At 36.4% G+C, this 21,694-nt stretch overlaps 1 protein-coding gene across 1 annotated transcript; it reads right to left on the bottom strand.

Moving 5' to 3' along the window:
* Positions 1-378: 378 nt before the first annotated feature.
* On the bottom strand, positions 379-21,576 carry LOC143041482 (nuclear nucleic acid-binding protein C1D-like). The gene is made up of 4 exons (XM_076213394.1): positions 21,308-21,576; positions 7,605-7,671; positions 4,966-5,166; positions 379-1,199 (listed from the first exon to the last, which is right to left on the bottom strand). Exons 1-4 carry the CDS (start codon positions 21,455-21,457, stop codon positions 991-993), a joined length of 627 nt encoding a protein of 208 aa, XP_076069509.1. The 5' UTR covers positions 21,458-21,576; the 3' UTR covers positions 379-990.
* Positions 21,577-21,694: the final 118 nt, after the last annotated feature.

The raw sequence follows: 21,694 nt of genomic DNA, 5'->3' as shown, positions 1-21,694 counted from the left end.
CTCAAGGTCTTTCAGCTACTGGGTGGACTACAACACCGAGATGCAGGGGTGGAATCTTATTTGAAATAATTCCTGGGTCCTGAGCAAAACTGCCTGGCATTTATTTGTTGTCTTGAGTTTCACAGCCTGGACAAGAGTCACACAATAACACTACCTCAACTCTCCTATAGATCTCTCTGTGAAGAAACTTTAGATTGATTTGTTTCTATGTTACTGGAAGAAGAAGAAGAAGAAGAAGAAGAAGAAGAAGAAGAAGAAGAAGAAGAAGAAGAAGAAGAAGAAGAAGAAAAGAAGAAGAAGAAGAAGAAGAAGAAGAAGAAGAAGAAGAAGAAGAAGAAGAAGAAGAAGAAGAAGAAGAAGAAGAAGAAGAAGAAGAAGAAGAAGAAGAAGAAGAAGAAGAAGAAGAAGAAGAAGAAGAAGAAGAAGAAGAAGAAGAAGAAGAAGAAGAAGAAGAAGAAGAAGAAGAAGAAGAAGAAGGGAAGGAAGGAAGGAAGCAGTCACCAGTCATCACCTTGGGCTTGATCTAGAGAATGAGTAGCAGCCCTTCAAGCTGAACCTTTAGATAGAGGTGACAGTTTTGATGAGTTTCGAAGATAGGTAGCTGGGAGGCAATTCACTTCAATGTCCACCTTACAAGACGATCATTAGCAAACATACATTAGCCAGGACAAAATTAATTAATTATACTACTACATTGAAAAACTGCCCTGTGAAGTTCAGAATTCACAATCTCCCATGCACATCTTATACTACAGGAGGATAAGGAACATTTGCCATTAGGCATGTAACTGCAGCCAAAGCTGTCACCTTTTCCCCATACATTTGGACTGTTGGGGCAGGAGACAGTCACTGTTGGGAATAAGAAAGTGCGAGACTCGAACCCACGACTAGAGAGATACGAGACCCGCATCTTTCTGATTGCACCACCAGCACACTGCACCATATATTATGTTCTAGAATATCTAGAACATCTATTATTGTCTAAAACCTCTAACCCCATGAATCCTCATACCAATTTCTTTCTGTCTTTTTAGGATGTTTAGAGGCTTCTTCCTGATCAGAACTGGCATCTACATCAATGCACTCCACTGATGAAGAACGGGGTCTATCTGCAACAGCTTCTTCTTCCTTCACAGCAGATTTCCTCTTCTTTCTATTTGGTTGGCTTTCCTTGCTCCCGTCCCTGCGTCCTTCATTATCTACAAAAAATATATTAACATTAGTTTGATATGGATATCTTCAGGTAGTCTTAACTCTGCTCCCATTAGGTTGTGAAGAATGAAAAAGGTTTTTAAAGACTGATATGTCTTTAATAATTCTTAGCCTTGGCTATCTTTTTGCATTAACAAAAATATTAGCTACTTTTGTACTGAGCAACATTTGTTTTACTCAGGGTAATGCCATAGGATTCCATGGAGCTGTACAGTGTTCTTCTAGTAATCTGTCTCAATTAATTCCTAAGATAATGGCCTTAGAGCAGTGGTTCTTAACCCTTTAACCTCAGATGACATGATAAAAAAAAGGACACTTTGAAATCTAGATATCTAAAAAAAAAAAAAAAAAAAAAAATCTAGTATCTCATTGTTTATAGCAAGGGCTAGCATGAAGAATATGAAAGCATTTCAGTGTCTCATGACTACACATATGTATAGGTGTTTTATAAAGTACATTACCATATCCAGTTTTTCGTATCTACACAACAAGTGGCTGGCATGAGTTAAAGGGGTTAACCTGGGGTACCTGTACCCCTTACTGTACCCCTAAGGGGTACAAAACTTTAAACCTGGGGGTACGAGACATGATAGCCAGTGTGATGTTACTGTATATTTATAATGAGAAAGCAAAGGAAGGTTTGTATCACTAATCCTTTTCACATGCTTGCATTGCATTTGTATTAGATGGGGGTACAAGGAAATTTTTCTGAAATATCAAGGGGTACAGGCACTGTAAAAGGTTAAAAACCACTGCCTTAGAGGATGATAGGAGAAAGAGGACAGTATTTCATTACCAACAAATTATCAATATGATATTCACATATGATGTGGGATGTAGTAAAATGAGTGCTACAAGGACAGGTGGGGTTGTCATTCAACAAGAGAAAAACCACGGGTGAGACAAACTTGTCTTGTTTTTACCCCCTTCACTCCGGGCCAAAATCTCGTGCCAGACGTGCAATGTTGCGCCATAATACTCGCATTGTCAAAAATAAAGTTACCGCTGTATTGCTCGTTCTCTTTCACCCGTGAATTTTGATAACCATAGAAAATATGATGAAGCCAGTTTACAGAGTATGGGGGTCACGCAGGTACAACTACAATATATATAATCAAGACGCCGAAATCGGCATCCTCGTGTACCCACTTGCTCCTCATGACGCCTACGTAGGCATCATCATATCGAAGAGGTTAAGCTCATCAAAGATGTCTCAAAACATTACATTGATGGAAAGAGAGCCATTGCTGAATGTGAGGGTTGCCAGTCTTGACATGGTTTCTAAGGAGTTTCTACCAGCACTTTTGCTTTAAATTTATAATATGAACCAGAGAATCAAACTAAAGTCTGATGCATGCAGTGAGGTGGATGCATTCAAAGAGGTTGGTGATGCATCCCAAACTGTTTTATTGGCTCATTTACTGCCAGGAATGCTGACACAAGATGGTACCTTGTGTGGCATAGTGTGCTGTAACAGCACATAGCACAATTCAGTGTAGCATGACACAGTGTTACCCTAACCAGCAGACATCTCATGAAAAAAAACCCTTTCATATGGACAGCTACACATGAGGGTCACATAGGGTCACATACAGTCATGCATACCAGGCGTGACCACGGTGCCACATAGGCATGAATGACTACTTGAACAGGCACCTAATGGGAATACGATGGAATGTAGGTCGGAGTGCAGACATTCAGAAGCATACTAATGACACACCCACACACACGTGACTGTGCCCAAAGAGAGGGAGAGGAAGAGAAAGAGAAGCAGAAAATATGGTGTAAAATGGTGAGGATACCAGATTTCAGTAATAAAGACTGAAGTAAGGGGGAGGGGAAAGATCTGGATTCTGTCTGTGACACACAGTTGCACCACCTACTCTGAGGTCAGAGGAGGAGTTCTCTGTGTATATTTGAATGGCAGAAAGACAAGAGGATAAGTGGGAAAGAATCTTGTCAGATTATGTCTGGCAGTGTTTGGCTTTTTTATAGTAAAGCAAATGCAAAACAGAACAGAGTTGTATTGAGGAAGCAGGGACAGAGTAACCATAAAGAAGTAGGTGTTTTGAATGGAAGTTCACTGCCACTTATTTCTGATGTAGATAGTACGTCAGCCATCCTCATGCCAAACATGTGGGCACAGTGTGGATATCTGTTGCCTAGAACAGATGAAGAGCTGAGGAGAGTTGAGAAATTGGGGTGGTGGGGAACCCTTAATGCAAAACAAATATTACTGATATCAAATGTATAATTATATTTGATATAACTTGATATCTTGCTGCATTGCTTCTGACTCCAGCAGTGGATGGAGAAAAAAGAGAGAAAAAAGAGAGAGAAAAAAGAGAGAGAGAGAGAGAGAGAGAGAGAGAGAGAGAGAGAGAGAGAGAGAGAGAGAGAGAGAGAGAGAGAGAGAGAGAGGGGGGGGGGAGATAATACACATGCACACACAAACACTTGGGAGAGGTGGGAAGTAGGGCAATACTTCACTAGATAAACACAACTAAGTAAATATGTAGTTCATCCTTCTCAAAAATGACAGGAGGGAGTGGAAGGAATAAATATATATATATATATACATATATATATATATATATATATATATATATATATATATATATACACAGTCACTATCCGAGTTATGACATACGCAATGAAATGTAGATGTTTTGAATCTGCTTTTATATCTCTCATTGATAATATAAATCAAAACAATGGATTTTTTACAATAAATAAACCTTTAGCAATTTCAATAAAGTAACAAGCAATTTACACAAATTGTGTTCACACCAGTTTCATGTTTATTTCTCCCCGCAAGTTTGGGTTATATAAGGAGTCAGGTGTTTGTCCACTACGTTATTTCTGAAGAAGCCCTGCTGGTCGAAACATTAAATACATTGGATCCTATACTCTGTGTTTGGCTTCTCTCCTACAGTGCTGTTGCAGTCGTTGCTGCTTTTACTCAATGCTGTATACAAAGATAAATGTACTGTACCTATATCTCACACTTAAATGCATTAAAATGGATGAGAAAGATAGATCTTAAAATACACATATATTTGGAGTGCATATAACAATTAAAGAGTTAAGAAAAAAACTATCAAAAGGAAACTACAATTTAAAAACCTTAAAAATGGTAAGCAAGGTTATATTAATAGGTGTGTGTGTGTATACAGATACAGTATATACATACAGTACCTGTATACGTATATACAGTATACTAAAATACAGTACAGTATTAAAACATTAAAAAACTAAGAAAAAATTATAAAAATGAAACTAAAAGGCATAAAATTTATAAATAAATAGTAAACAGCTTGTATATAATAGTATTCAATAGAAAAAGTTACTTAAAAATGCAACAGATTGATATCATGTATCCTAGAGTATAACCCTCGTGTCGGCCATTTTGAATGGGATCCAACTTACGACCAATCTGACTTACAACTGGTTGGTCAGAACCGATCTAGGTCATATCATGGAGACTGACTGTATATGTATATATATATATATATATATATATATATATATATATATATATTATATATATATATTTGTTGAGACATTCTAACAGGTTGACGTAAGCAGAGTAGGAAACACACGAGTCTTAGTCTGGAATAAACTCTCCACTTGCAATATATATACATATATACATATATATATATATATACGTTTTATATATACATATATATATATATATATATATATATATATATAAAATAATAATAATAATAATTATTATGATAATCTTACCTTCTTCTTCTGTTCTCCTTGTACTATGGCCCAAGCCCCTACGGATGAACCTTCCTGCTGCCTGTCTGTCTATGGTTGATCTATGGGCCCGTGCCTCCAGTTCAGAAAGGCGTCCCTGAGCTTCCTTTAGACGACCCATTTCAACCTTGTAGTCTTCCCGTAGCGACTGGTCAACATCCTCCCCACTTGTCTTCATCAACACTGGAAGACCATTCAGAGTAATGCTCAAATTTGTCTTCAGATAATGAAGAAGAAATAGAGACAGAGAGTACAGAGATCTGGGGGTAGGGGACACTTTCATGGGTGAAAGAAATCGACTGATAATACCCAGAATAAATACAAGTGGCACATCTAGAAATAGCTAGTCAACCCTTTTAAAAACACAATAAATTTCATCAGCTGAGTAAAATCACCTGGCAACATCCAGATTAAGTATACAAACAGAGCTACACACTCTTCCCTATTAAAGGAATACAAAACAAAGTAATAAATTCATCTGGATTTATCCAATACAAAACCAAGCATCACTGCTCTAACCTACTCTTACACTAAACAATATTTCTTCCATGAGTGACTTATGGGCCAATCTGGTGGCTGCTGCCACAGCAAGGCCACTTCATATGTGCTGCATCTTGCTGCATTGCTTATAACCCAGGGCAGTAGGCAGAATACAGGGATGACCCTTCATCCACGAGGAGCTAAGATGAGAGGGAGGAAAGGGTGGTGGATGGGAGTGGAATGGGTGGGAGTGGATATATGCCTTTTGACATGGCTACTTCCATTACATGGGGGGGGGGGGAAGCCCTTGGTATATAGATAGATTTGATTTGTGAAGTTTGAAGATGGGAACTGCTGGTAACTTTGGCAGAGTAAACACTAAGTAAGGGTGATAATTGTAATGCTTTGTTTGCTGGATATTTTTCAAGGACAATCTATAATATATATATATATAAATAAATAAAGTGAAACATAAAAATCTCCACACAATTCTCTAGATTGACAACAAATATTCTTCAGTATTATTTTAGTTGTGCACACCTACATGATATAACATTAGAAAATTAAAGATTAAATGTGTAAATTATAATACATAAATATAGTATGCAATTTTCTTGGCGGAAATAACAAAAAACCCTGCTACAAGCAAATCTACTAATGAATGAAACCGCTAGGATACAGTCAAGATGCCATTTTATCATCTGTCCAGTCCAGTCACTCTCAATTAGACAATGGCTTTCATGTTGTGGACCAGGTGTTCTCCAACTCCAGGTGATGTTAATAAGTGCTGTTACAGAGACAATACAGATTCCTTGGACTTTATGAGAAAACACAGGGTTCTGCCATCGTCTGTTAATTGCCCAAGGTACAATAATAGCGAGTAAATGCCTTGGTGGTTTAAAGTGTGTAATGAGGAATAGACATTTGGGAATGGATGCGAAGAGGAGACTGTATGAAGGAGTGATTGTGCCAACAGCACTGTATGGGGCAGAAACGTGGAACATAAGAGAAGAAGAGAGAAGGAGTTTGAATGTGTTTGAGATGAGGTGTCTGAGAAGTATGGTGGGGGTTACTAGGCTGGATAGAGTGAGAAATGAGGAGGTGAGGAGGAGAACAGGGGTGAAAAAGGATTTGGGAGATAGGGTTGATGAAAGAATATTAGGATGGTTTGGACACATGGAAAGAATGAGTGAAGAAAGACTAGTAAAAGAGGTATGGAAGGCAGATGTGGAGGGAGTGAACATGAGGGGACGTCCTAGGATGAGGTGGATGGATGGGGTGAAGGGGGCTTTGGGGAAGAGGGGAATGTCTGTTGAGGAAGGAAGGGAGAGGACGGAAGACAGAGGTGAGTGGAGAATGGTTGTATATGGATGATGATGTGACTGCATGAGGAGGAATGGGCGGGGGGGTGGGGTAGTATGTGTGAGTAAATTTTGACGCAGCCCGAAGGGAATTTCTCCCCGTCCTCGCCTTATATGCAAAGGGGGACGGAGAGGGGGGGTCGCCGATTAAATGAAGCGGCCTTGCTGTGGATGTACTGTGTCTTGCGACACTGCTTCTGACCCAGGGCGGTGGGCAGGGTGCAGGGATGACCCGTCATCCAGGAGGTGCTCAGATGAGAGGAAGGGCGGGAGGGGTGTGGAGTGTATTTAGGGATGAAATGGGTGGGAGTGTTTTTATGCCTTTCCCTTTTTGGCTACCTCCCTTGGAAGGGGGAAAAAGCCTTGGTATATGTATGTATGTACAATAATATTCAGGCTATTAGCATCTGATGACAATGATGACCTGGATGATATTTAGAATTTGAGGTACTGAATTACTAAATACTGGTTAGGTTAGGTAAGGTAGGTAGGTTAGGTTAGAATAGACAAATTTATAATCCTTTAAATTCTTCAACCTCAGCATCTATCAAAACAAACATGGCGTATCATTCAATCGCCGTGACTTCATTCGTTAGTAAATCAGTTTTAGCAACTTTTTTGTTATTGATTTCCACAAAGAAATTCATATATTATATTGATGTATTATAATTTACAAAACAATTAATTCCCTATTGCTATATCTCATAGGTGTGCACAACTAAAAATTTACCTATTCTTCTTGTAGTAACACCAGAAGACACAATGAACAATACAACTTACCCCAAAATAAAGAATTGATGGCATAGATTTCCAACATGCCTAATTTAGCACGCTCCACTGGAGACAGCTGGGGAAGAAAACAATTCATATAATTCCTTTTCACCAAGTGTATCTCAAAGAGGCTACCTGCCTTGTAAGGGGAAAAAAGCCTCTGGTACATGTATATGTAACTCAAAAAATCTACTGAAATGGATTAAAAGAAATCATAACATGAAACAGCAATAACAAAGATTCACAGTTGACATACATTTTCATTACAGAATATCTACACAAGAAAAAATAATTGACAATATTTCCCAACACAGCAAATATTCCCAATGCCTGTTTACAAGTAAATAATGGCTGAAAAACCAAGCAATATTCAATAAACAAAAATGACTGGTATGTTAATTCCTACAATTCACCAATAAGCCATCTAAGTTTAATTACTGAGAGCTATCGTGTGTGCACTTGTGGCATAATCAGAAGCATGCTGGTCTTGAATTTTCTTACTTTTGGGTTCAAATCCCAACAGTGATTGTCACCTGCCCTAGCACAGGAGGACCACTATGGAAATCAGCTCCCGTTTTTTTGTTATCCTCGACAATTGTAGTTGTAATTTCAAACTACGTGTTTTTTCTTTATCTGTATTTGATTTATTGGCAAATAAACATTATCATTATTATAACAATCAAATGCATGGGACAAAGGTGCTTCGGTCACAGCTACATGCCTCCTGTTATAGGGTCATCATTTTCACCTATTCATGGTACAAATTATTTCTTTTTTATATTAATCTCTCCATCAGTTTAACGTAGTGAATGATAATGAGATATGAATGTAGGATGCAGGATTTTCAGGCAATTGGTTTGGTTTTACTACAGATGTGCAGGATTTTTTTTCCAGTTAAGACTTTTATTGCTTTTGGGACAAGAGTTTTCAAGTGGATGGCTGGAATCTTATCTGAGCCTTTAACTTCTTCACTACGGTTCAAAATCTCGCGGGCAGCATTAGCTGCCAGACTTACGATGTTGCGTCATAATACTCGCATCATAAAAAATAGTCACCGCTTATATCGATCGTTCTCTCTTTCACCAGTGAATTTTGATAACCATAGAAAATATGATGAAGCCAGTTTACAGATTATGTCAGTTATGCAGGGACAACTACAATAAATATAATCAAGACGCTGATATGGCAGCCTCGCGAATCCACTTGCTCCTCATGACGCCTACGTATGCGGCACCATATGGAAGGAGTTAATGTTGGAGTTAGATTCTTTTTATCCTCTTCAATACAAGTCAACCATTCACGTACACATCAGGTTGCATGACGTACAATGATGCATCACAATACCCGCATTACAAAATATAAAGTTACTACGGTTATACTTATTTTCTTTCACCCTGAATAAATATAACACAGAAAATGTGATCAACCCTGTTCACAGAATACAGGGGTCACTCAGTTACAACTACAAAAAAAAATATAAAATCAGGAAGCAACACCAGCACCCTTGTATACCCCACTCACAGCTCATGATGCATATGTAGGCATCATCATATTTAAGAGATTATTGCTCTTTCCACACCTTAAGAGATTTAAGATTTCTTTTACTAATTTCCCATTTTCTGGAAAAGTGTCTATTGGTATTACACTATTATTATTTTGGTTAAAATAATTATGACAAACATGGCAGCCTCTTGTGAGTAATGTACAAAATTTATTTTAAAAATCATTAGTGCTAGTGTTACTCAATACTATGCTATTTAGTATAATTTGGTTGGAAAGTCTATTAAGAACTAAACATTGGGGGGGCAATTACCATCTGAAACCCAACAAATATCAATTAGGCTAGTTAGAATTGGTTATTTAAGCCCAAAAACAAACATTTTCCAATTCTCAACATATTATATATTAAAAATGCTTGCATGCATTCCACAGACTTGCATATAAAATTCATCTATATACCAACAACTTTTTCCTCCTTACAAGGGAGGTAGCTAATCAAATTTATTGTTTTCAAAATTCAGTACCACTATTATTAGTTTCCAACAATTTCTTATTGAGAAATACTTTATCAGAAAAAAAAAAAAAAAAAATCATGGAAGCAATATATATCCAGAGTTGGCGAGGAGACTGAAATACAGATTGTATACAATTTGTGAATGTGGTTATTGTTTCAACTTCAATTTGTTACACAGCAACATCTTTTCATTCAAGACACTTCAACAATACTCCTATAAAACACTGTTTATTCCATTCTGATCTAGGTGTCATTGTACAGTAGACTAAATCAAAGTTTCCTGACCATCTAGACTCACTTCAAGGCTGATAAAACTACAACCTGTCATGTAATCTAAAAGTAGAACTCTTTGCCTTGGCCTTAGGATTGGGAGATTTTAATTCAACACTATTCTTACATCTTACTCTCTTCCCTCCTTTAGTTATTACTGCATTTCATGTTTACTGTCTTTCTATATACTCAATGAGATAAGTGAATGGAAGATATGACCAATCAGTCTTTACCACAATTGTGCATTTGTATCTTATAATAGTAAGTAGTCGGGTAAATTTTTAGTTGTGCACACCTACGCGATATAGCAATAGAACATTAATTATTTTGTAGATTATAATACATCAACATAATATGTGAATTTCTTAGCAGAAATCAATAACAGAAAGGTTGCTAAAACCGTTTTACTAACAATCAAAGTCACGGCAGTTGAATGATACACCATATTTGTTTTGATTGATGCCGAGGTCAAAGAAATGAAAGCATGATAAATTCGTCTATTCTAACTTAACCTAACCTATGTAACCTAACCTGTATTTAATAATTCAGTACCTCAAATTCTAAAGATCATCCATGTTGTTGTTGTCGTCACGGATGTTGACGGTCTGATTATTTTTGCACCTCGAGCAATTAACAGATGACAGCAGAACCCCGTGTTCACTCAAAGTCCAAGAAAGCCCTATTGTCTTTGTAACAGCGCTAAATAATGTCACCTGGAGTTGGAGAACACCCATTCCACAAAGTGAAAGACATCGTCTAAGTGACAGTGGCTGGACTGGACAGACGACAGCATGGCGTCCGTACCATATCCTAGCAGCTTCATTCATTATCAGATATGCAAGGTTCTTTATTATTCATTTCTGCCAAGAAAATTTGTTATTTGTTCAGTTGTGCACAAGTACACGATATAGCGCTAGAAAATTAAATATTTTGTAAATTATAATATATGAATGTAATATGTGATTTTCTTGGCAGAAATAAAAATAAAAATATTTTGCTATGAGCAAATATAATAATGAACGAAGTCACTAACATAGGATCAGGATGCCATCTTGTCGTTTGTCAAGTGTTCTTGTCTGCACAGTTCAGTTGAGGCCTGGTGTATGCCCTTGGTACTTCCGTCAGTACCACGCGAGGTATATATTCTTGAAGGAATGCTACGGAGCTGAAATCCATGTATTCCTTCAAGCTATGAGAAACCTATATACCCCGCAATCAGAAAGTATGATTGAACAGGCTGCCAACATCCGTGACAACGACGATCCGGATGACCTTAAAATACAGGTACCGATTTACTAAATACACATTAGGTTCAGTTAGGTTAGAGTAGACGAATTTATCATCCTTTCATTTCTTCAATGTCAGCATCTATCAAAACAAACATGGTGTACCATTCGTCCAGCACAACTTCGTTACCTACGAAATCTGTTTAAGCAACTTTTTTGTTTTTTATTTCCGCCAAGAAAATTGAATATTACGTTGATATATTATAATTTACAATATATTAATCAATTTTCTATTGCTATATCATGTACTTGAGCACAACTGAACATTTACCGAAAATTGCATACTATTTTCATGTACAGTATTATAATTTACAAAATTAATATTTAATTTTCTAATCATCTAATGCTACATCGCGTAGGTGTGCACAACTAAAATAATACCGTAACTATGCTGACTTATTGAATGAAATTCCAGAATCACACATGCACAAGAAATTTACGTTGTCCAATAGTTCCATCTAACATAATCATTCCATAGGAAAAAAATAAAAAAATAAAAAAAATAAAAAAATAAATAAATAAATAAAAATCAAATGCAAAAAGGAAAAGTAGAAAAAGTGTTGGTATTTGTTCAGTTGTGCACATGGACGCGATATAGCGTTAGAAAATGAAATATTAATTTTGTAAGTTGTAATACATGAACGTAATATGCGATTTTCTTGGCGTAAATAAAAATAAAAAATGCCTTACTACAAGCAAATATACTAACGAACAAAGTTGCTAGCATAGGATCAGGATGCCATCTTATCGTTTGTCAAGTGTTGTCTGCCAGGTCCAGTTGAGGCCTGGTGTGTGCCCTCAGTACTTCTGCCAGTACTTCACAAGGTATATATTCTTGAAGGAATGCTATGGAGCTGAAATCTATGCATTCTTTCAAGCTATGAAAAACCTATATACCCCACAATCAGAAAGAGTGATTGAACAGGCCGTCAACATCCATGACGATGACGACGACGATCCGGATAACCGTAAATTACAGGTACCGATTTACTAAATATGTTAGGTTAGGTTAGGTTACATTAGGTTAGATGAATTTATCATCCATTCATTTCTTTGACATCGGCATCTATCTTAACAAACATGACGTACCATTCGTCCGGCACGACTTCATTACATACGAAATCTGTTTCAGCAACTTTTTTGTTTTTTATTTCCCCCAAGAAAATTGCATACAGGTAGTCGTCGACTTACGACCTATGCGACTTACGACTGATCGACTTTACGACCACGAGATGGTGCAATAATATCTAACATTTTAGAATTGCAATGTTATGCCTGGCAGTGCAGAACATTACTCCGCACGCTGCGAGACGCGAGTACGATAGTTTTTGCAGGCTGCCGGCAGCGTCAGCATCCCAGCCAGCTAAATATTCTTTCATTTTGTTTGTTTGAAGTAAAATGTTTCCTAATTTTGCATTGCATTTTGTATTTTTGCATGCTTTGCAATTAATAAAATATAACAAACTTTTTATGCCTAGGCTAGTTTGTTATCGATAACAATATGTTCGGTACAGTACTTAAACGAAAAGAATGTGTTTTGTTGAAATAAAAAAATCCTAATTTTTCCTTACATTTTGTATTTTTGTTTTGCAATTAATAAAATGTAACAGTATTTTTTTATGCCTAGTCTGTTGTCGATGACAAAATGTTCGGCACAGCATTTTGTATTTTTATGTTTTGCGATTAATAAAATGTAACAGTAAACTTTGTTTATGCCTAGTCTGTTGTCGATAACAATATTTTCGGTACAGTACGTAAACGAAAAGAATGTTTCGAATTTTTTTTTCTTCTAATTTTGCTTTACAATTATTTTAATGTAACCAACAAAAAAGGATTTGTAGGTCAAAGATGACAGGACTTTATTCAGTATGCGTAGGCCTAGGCTACGTTTCCTAACGAAAATGATAAAAAGTTAATGAATATTAAACAACGTAGCTCAAAGATAATAAGATTTTATTCAGCATGCATATGTTTCCTAAAGAAAGTCTGAAGGTAAAATAATAAAAAGGTTAACAAATATAGTATTAAATATCATAGGTCAAAGATGATAGGATTTTATTCAATATGCTTAGGCCTAGGCTACGTTTCCCAAAGAAAATCAGATGAAATTATAAAAAGGTTAAAAATACTATACAACATAGTTCAAAGATGCTAAGATTATTTCAGTATGCTAAATATACAATATATATATATATATATATATATATATTATATAAAGGGTTATATATACTGTATATATATATACTAGTTTGTTCTAGTTTGTTGTTGATAACAATATGTTCGGTACAGTACTTAAACGAAAAGAATGTGTTTTGTTGAAATAAAAAAAATCCTAATTTTGCCTTACATTTTTTATTTTTATGTTTTGCAATTAATAAAATGTAATAGTATTTTTTTATGCCTAGTCTGTTGTCGATGACAAAATGTTCGGCACAGCATTTTGTATTCTTATGTTTTGCGATTAATAAAATGTAACAGTAAACTTTGTTTATGCCTAGTCTGTTGTCGATAACAATATTTTCGGTACAGTACGTAAACGAAAAGAATGTGTTTCTTTTTTTCTTCTAATTTTGCTTTACAATGATTTTAATGTAACCAACAAAAAAGGATTTGTAGGTCAAAGATGACAGGACTTTATTCAGTATGCGTAGGCCTAGGCTACGTTTCCTAACGAAAATGATAAAAAGTTAATGAATATTAAACAACGTAGCTCAAAGATAATAAGATTTTATTCAGCATGCATATGTTTCCTAAAGAAAGTCTGAAGGTAAAATAATAAAAAGGTTAACAAATATAGTATTAAATATCATAGGTCAAAGATGATAGGATTTTATTCAATATGCTTAGGCCTAGGCTACGTTTCCCCAAGAAAATCAGATGACATTATAAAAAGCTTAAAAATACTATACAACATAGTTCACAGATGCTAATATTATTTGAGTCTTCTAAATATACAATATATATATATATATATATATATATATATATTATATAAAGGGTAATATACTGTATATATATATACTAGTTTGTTCTAGTTTGTTGTCGATAACAATATGTTCGGTACAGTACTTAAACGAAAAGAATGTGTTTTGTTGAAATAAAAAAATCCTAATTTTGCCTTACATTTTGTATTTTCATGTTTTGCAATTAATAAAATGTAACAGTATTTTTTTATGCCTAGTCTGTTGTCGATGACAAAATGTTCGGAACAGCATTTTGTATTCTTATGTTTTGCGATTAATAAAATGTAACAGTAAACTTTGTTTATGCCTAGTCTGTTGTCGATAACAATATTTTCGGTACAGTACGTAAATGAAAAGAATGTGTTTTGATTTTTTTTTTTTTTTTTTCCTAATTTTGCTTTACAATGATTTTAATGTAACCAACAAAAAAGGATTTGTAGGTCAAAGATGACAGGACTTTATTCAGTATGCGTAGGCCTAGGCTACGTTTCCTAACGAAAATGATAAAAAGTTAATGAATATTAAACAACGTAGCTCAAAGATAATAAGATTTTATTCAGCATGCATATGTTTCCTAAAGAAAGTCTGAAGGTAAAATAATAAAAAGGTTAACAAATATAGTATTAAATATCATAGGTCAAAGATGATAGGATTTTATTCAATATGCTTAGGCCTAGGCTACGTTTCCCAAAGAAAATCAGATGAAATTATAAAAAGGTTAAAAATACTATACAACATAGTTCAAAGATGCTAAGATTATTTCAGTATGCTAAATATACATATATATATATATACAGGTAAACGTCGACTTACGATGGCATTAGGTTTCGATAGATCCATCGTAAGACGATTTCATCGTAAGTCGATCCCCAATTTGTGTATCACTGTTCCGTGGTCACTGTACCTAGCCTACCTGTATATTAACCACCAGAGATACTGAATATAGCCTATTAAACATGTACAGTAGTTTATTTAATTATTTTTATCCTTTTTACCATATTCAAACACTATAATATGTATTTTCAGTAAGGATTTAAATCTCGCGGGCAGCAGCCAATGCCAGCCGTACGACGTGTCGTAATAATACTCACATCATAAAATATAGTCACCGCTTATATCGATCGTTCTCTCTTTCACCCGCGAATTTTGAAAACCACAGAGAATGGGATTCAGGGCACATTTGAGAGAATGTAAAAACACAGGGGCGACTACAATAAATATAATCAAGACGCCGATATGGCAGCGTCGCGAATCCACTTGCTCATGACGCCTACGTGTGCGGCACCGTATGGAAGGGGTTACATATATCATATCGTCGTCGTCATCGTAAAGTCGAAAAATCGTAAGTCGCGGCCATCGTAAGTCGACGTTTACCTGTATATATATATTATATAAAGGGTTATATATACTGTATATATATATACAGACCGACTTGCGTCCAGATCGACTTACGACCTGTCTGTCGGAACCGAACTCGGTCGTAAGTCGACGACTACCTGTATTAAGTTGATACATTATAATTTACAAAATTAATAATTAATTTTCTATTGCTATATCGTGTCCATGTGCACAACTGAACATTTACCAATGTCACTTTGACAAACTGTTGTAGCACATTTGTAAATAATAATCACGAAGAACCCACAGTTGGAATAAAAGGAAACTTAGAAGAAAGTATAACTTCTATATTTCGGCTAATAGCTATAGCCCTTTTCAGGAAAGTATAGATTACAAGAATTTGTGGAGACATAAGTACAATTGAGATGTGAGAAGGGGAAGCGCTAAAACAGGATAATCTGTCACGCAGGGCAGAGTCAGAGGTGAGGGGATGTGAGAGTGGGGGTGTGAGGTCAACAGGGAAATGGGCTGGGTGCGGGGTCAGGAGGGTGATAATTCTTAAGGGGGTACGCGACACCTGGGGGGGGTGAATTTGGTCAAGATATGGCATTTTTCAAAACTGTGTTCAAAATGTTCGTATACTACTTAGAAATAAATCCCGACAAATAATTTTCCAGCCGCGCGCAATTTAAAGGTCCTGGGTGAGGTTTAAAAGGACAGATTTAAAGGCGCAACCCACACTAGAGGGAGGCGTGCCACTTAGGACCTTCAGGCGCAGCGAATAACGTTGAAATTTGATTGAATTTACACTCGCCCAGTGTATCAACGGCCAATACGATTGTGGAGGGGAAGGGAGGAAGGTGGAGGGAGAATATTTCGCCAACTTTGTGCGAAACTAAGCGTTAGTTCCCGGCTAGCTCTGAAAAGGGAAGTACGCATGTCTCATGAGCTCTCATTGCAATCTATTACTTTAGCTAGTACATATTACTCTTTAGTACAGTCATCATGGGTAGCAAAAAGAACAAAAGAACATCACAATGACAAAAAACAGCAGTTAAAGATGGCAAGCAGTCAAAGACGACTAAAGATCTCACCACCTCTCACTCCACCACCGCCCTCACCTGCACCTCTGTGACGGTGACAGAGGTAAAGGACAACATTAGACTAAACAATTCAAAGAGGAAGATTAAATCCAAAGAAGAAAGCAAGAGGAAAAGATCAAGGCTATACAGGAAGAAGAAGGTACATCATATGATGCTGGAGGGGGTGCCGTACCAACATAGATTGGCGAGGGGAATCTGATGAGGAAAGAGAAGGCGCCCACTACTGGAAAATAAACCTCTTTCCAATGATTTAGATACCCTGAAGACCCCCAGCAGAGAGGTTTCATATGAAGAAACCGCCAAAGGTGCAAAAAAGCAAATTATATGATGTTGTCGTCTGTGCGTCGTCACTACTGTGACATACTTATACTTTAGTTTTTCAATATTTAAAGTACTTATAATTAAAATATGTTGATAATGTTTACTGTACTTACTTATTATATAATAAGAATTAAGCCATGAAAAAATCAGTCAAATTGGTGAAACTATAAGCAAGTTACAGATATATTCATATTTCAAGTTGCCATATCTCCGTTCGATATTTTTCTACTTTTTTTTAATCATAAAAAATCTAATATACATCAGATTTAGATGAAACTTACAGGGAATATTACTTTTAGTAACTGCTAGGGCCGATCGTTCCAATATTTTGAATAGGATGAAAGAGTTTGGAGTAATAATGGAAACAAGAGCAAAAAAATTGTATTTTTCACGATTTTTGCCAGACATTAAAATTGAAATGCCTGTATGCAAAAGTATAAAGGAAATTGTTCAATTACTCAATGACCGGCCCTAGGTGTGCCTACTGACTAATCATAGCCAAAAAATAAAACAAATTGGTCCACGAATAATGGTGCTGTGCACTTTTAAATGTCGCTACTGGTATACGTACATGTGTACATACATCATTCTGCTTCACCTAAAATGTAGGCAATATGGATACCTATTTACCTGAGAAGTTTCAGCTCTTTACTCTAAATATTTTAGAAAATGACCTCCAGGTGTCGCGTACCCCCTAAACCAAGCGGCTCACAGCTAACCGTAAGATTATGTCCAGGGACCAATGACCTTTGGAGATGTTCAAATTCAGACATTCTTCGATTAAGGCTGATTCAACAATTTTTTCTTCTTCTAAGGCTGCAGTTGGACTTAAACAAAATTTTGGCCTTGTCCCACCAGTCAAGACTGTGATTTTTTGTACTGACATGTTGGAACACAGCAGAATTTTCCTGGGCATACCTAATGGATCTTTTGTGCTCTGTTAACCCCTTCCATACGGTGATGCCTACATAGCCGTCATGAGGAGCAAGTGGGTACGTAAGGATGCTGATGTCGGCATCTTGATTATATTCATTGCAGTTGTACCTGTGTAACCGCCATACTCTGTAAACTGGCTTCATCATATTTTCTATGGTTATCAAAATTCACGGGTGAAAGAGAAAACGATTAACACAGCGGTGACTTTATTTTTTATAATGCGAGTATAATGATGCAACATCTCACATCTGGCAGCTAATGCTGCCCGCAAGATTTTGGCCCATACTGAAGGGGTTAACCTGGTGTTAAGATCCCTTCCGGTCTGACCAAGGTACACTAAATCACAATCTAGGTACGCCCATAAAATTTTCAAAAAAGATTTAACCCTTAAATCATTGTTGTATATGAAAGACAACTTTATTAGAAACAAAATGTTTTTTATTTTTTGAAATAGCTTGAAAAATAAGGGAGATACGATTTTTTGAATTTTTTTTTAGCCTGCATTTTTGGCTAGACTTTACCATAACAAAATGTTAGAATTAAGGGTAGTAATTTGTAAAGATTTCGGTAAAGAAATGCACATTAACTCTAAACCACAGGTCCAATTTTATTAAAATTCGGGATACTTGGGTTTTATGGATTAATAAACCACATGAGCATGTAAAAAACAATGTGAGACATCTCCATCATATCATATTTGCCTTTTAATGGCAACCATGAAGTTGTCAATTTTCAGATTATCATCAATGAAATCCAAACCACTGGCCCAATCGACATGCAACTTGGCATGTGAAGGTTTTATGGGTCAACAAATCACCTGAGCATATCATCAACATTGCAGGACCTTCTTCTTATAGCATTCTCACTAACACCTATCATGTTGCCATGGCAACTGTTGTCAATTTAGAAATAATCAATAAAATCCAAACTGCTGGCCCAGTTGATATGCAACTTGGCATGTGAAGGTTTTATGGGTCAAAAAATCACATTGCAGGGCCTTCTTCTTATACCATTCTTACGAACACCTATCATGTTGCCATGGCAACTGTTGTCAATTTAGAAATGATATATAAAATCCAAACCGCTGGCCCAATTGACATGCAGTCTATCATGTGAAGGTGTTTGTTATGGGTTAACAAATCACCTGAGCATGTCATTAACAATGCAGGCCCTTCTTCTTATACCATTCTTACTAACGCCTATCATGTTGCCATGCCAACTGTCGTCAATTTAGAAACAATCAATAAAATCCAAACTGCTGGCCCAATTGACATGCAACTTGTCATGTGAAGGTTTTATGGGTCAACAAATCACCTGAGCATATCATTAACATTGCAGGACCTTCTTCTTATACCATTCTTACTAACACCTATCATGTTGCCATGGCAACTGTTGTCAATTTAGAAATAACCTATAAAATCCAAACCGCTGGCCCAATTGACATGCAACTTGGTATGTGAAGGTTTTATGGGTTAACAAATCACTTGAGCATGTCATCAACACTGCAGGACCTTCTTCTTATACCATTCTTACTAACACCTATCATGTTGCCATGGCAACTGTTGTCAATTTCGAAATAATCAATAAAACCCAAACCTCTGGCCCAATTGACATGCAACTTTGCATGTGAAGGTTTTATAGGTCAACATATTACCTGAGCATGTCATTAACATTGCAGGACCTTCTTCTTATACCATTCTTACTGACATCTATCATGTTGCCATGGCAACTGTTGTCAATTTAGAAATAATCAATGAAATCCAAACCACTGGCACAACTGACATGCAACTTGACATGTGAAGGTTTTATGGGTCAACAAATCTCCTGAGCATGTCAAAAACAATGTAGGACCTTCCTTTTATACTGTTCTTACTAACATCTATCATGTCGCCATGGCAATTGTTGTCAATTTAGAAATAATCAATAAAATCCAAACCCCTGGCACAACTGACATGCAACTTTGCATGTGAAGATTTTATGGGTCAACAAATCACTTGAGCATATCAAAAACAATGCAGGACCTTCCTTTTATACTGTTCTTACTAACATCTCTCATGTTGCCATGGCAACTGTTATAAATTTAGAAATAATCAATAAAATCCAAGCCGCGGGCCCAACTGACATGCAACTTGGCATGTAAAGGTTTTATGGGTCCAAAAATATCCTGAGCATGTCAAAAACAATGCAGGGCTTTCCTCTCACACCGTTCCTACTAACACCTATCACATTGGCATGGCAACAATATGTCGAATAGGCATCTAAGCTTCAAGAGACTTAGATTGCACAACTGCGCTATTACCAATGATTTCAAAGTTGCCCATATCCGGTAGAATAGAGGCTAGTAAACAACATTATTACATCAAATATTATATGATTTAGTTTCTTGCCTTTCTACTTTTACTCGGAATACTAATTTGCCAAGGCTAATATAAAAAAATTGCATTGAAATCGGCAAGAATTAGTAGTTTTGAAGAACAGTCTGGGCATAAACTTATTTAACAACAAGATAATTTTAATACCCTGCGAATGTGCTGAACGCTCCAAGCATTCAAACTAAGCCAAACAAAAATCAAAATCCAATGGGGCGCAAAAGATGGTGATAGCGTCGCCGTGCATAGTTTCGCGCGTGACCATATGCCTACATATAATGCCACTAAGCTCAAACATCAAGTGATCAACGATCTTAAGCTTCTCATTTCCGGGAGAAAATAGGTCGATAAACTTGTTTATGTAACTTAAAATAATGGTTATTGATGCCTTACCTTAATATTTTTACTCGGAAAATTATGTTGCCAAGTTTGATAACCAAATTTCCGTTTAAATCGCTGAAAAAAAATTCTATTTCAAGAATTGGGCATACACTTGCAAAACAACAAGGTAATTTGAATATTTGAAACATGCACTGAATGCAGTAAGCATTCAAACTAAGCTAAACAAAAGCTAGTGGGCCGCAAAAAATGGCGATGTAAACATTACATGGTCGACAGTGGCGCCGCGCGTGGTTTCGGGCGTACCTACATAATCTTTATAAGGAAGGCTATACACTCCTGGGGACTCATTTCCCTTTAACCTTTCACCTTTGATGAATATTAACAATTTGTTTGTGTACAGTCACAGTGTTGGGGTTATGGTAGGCAACTGTGAGACACTTGTTAGGAATTAATTTAAAAGGACTGATGGAGTTACAAAATAGGTGATTTTTAAAACATCTTCTTAGTTCCCTTTTATTCCGACTGTGGGTTCTCCATGATTATTATTTACCAATATGTTTGAATGATATTGGGATAGGACTGACTAAGGTAACTGTTTGCCTTTGACATTTCAGGACCCCTTTCCTAGCAGGTTGGAGGCCCGCACCGGGCACCAGGTAAGAACACCAGAAAAGTGCATGTTCCGACCATTTCCCACCATCATTATTCACATAGCCACACAATACTTAGTAGATGTGCAGTAAAGTGGTACACTGTGACTGCATACATACTTGTTCATGGACCTCATGCGAGGGTAGGGACACCAATTGTTCAAGATTTTCTTCAAGCTGGTTCACAGCTTTGGTCATGCTCAATATTCTTGGTGCCATTCCTGGAGGAAAATCTTCCAGTCCAACTGCTTCACCAACATCTTCAGACATTTTTTCGCCTGTCTTTTTATAATGACAACAAAAACCAATGGGTAATTCAACTATTACTCTCCTTCCGTATGCTTCTCAATACCACACGAGTCTGTTTGTTTTGGTACGATTTTGAAATGTCGACATTAATTTTCTAAAATAAATAAATAAACAATAATGACAAAATTCTCTCTGATATATTTATGTAAAAATAAAAGTTTGGAGTATTTAATATGTTACACTGTTAATAATTGATGG

Source organism: Oratosquilla oratoria, chromosome 31, assembly GCF_046742065.1.
Source record: "Oratosquilla oratoria isolate Oo_2021 chromosome 31, ASM4674206v1, whole genome shotgun sequence".
Classification (NCBI taxonomy): Eukaryota; Metazoa; Arthropoda; class Malacostraca; order Stomatopoda; family Squillidae; genus Oratosquilla; species Oratosquilla oratoria.
The sequence above is the reverse complement of the archived record's forward strand: the minus strand, read 5'-3'. Positions and strand labels throughout refer to the sequence as shown.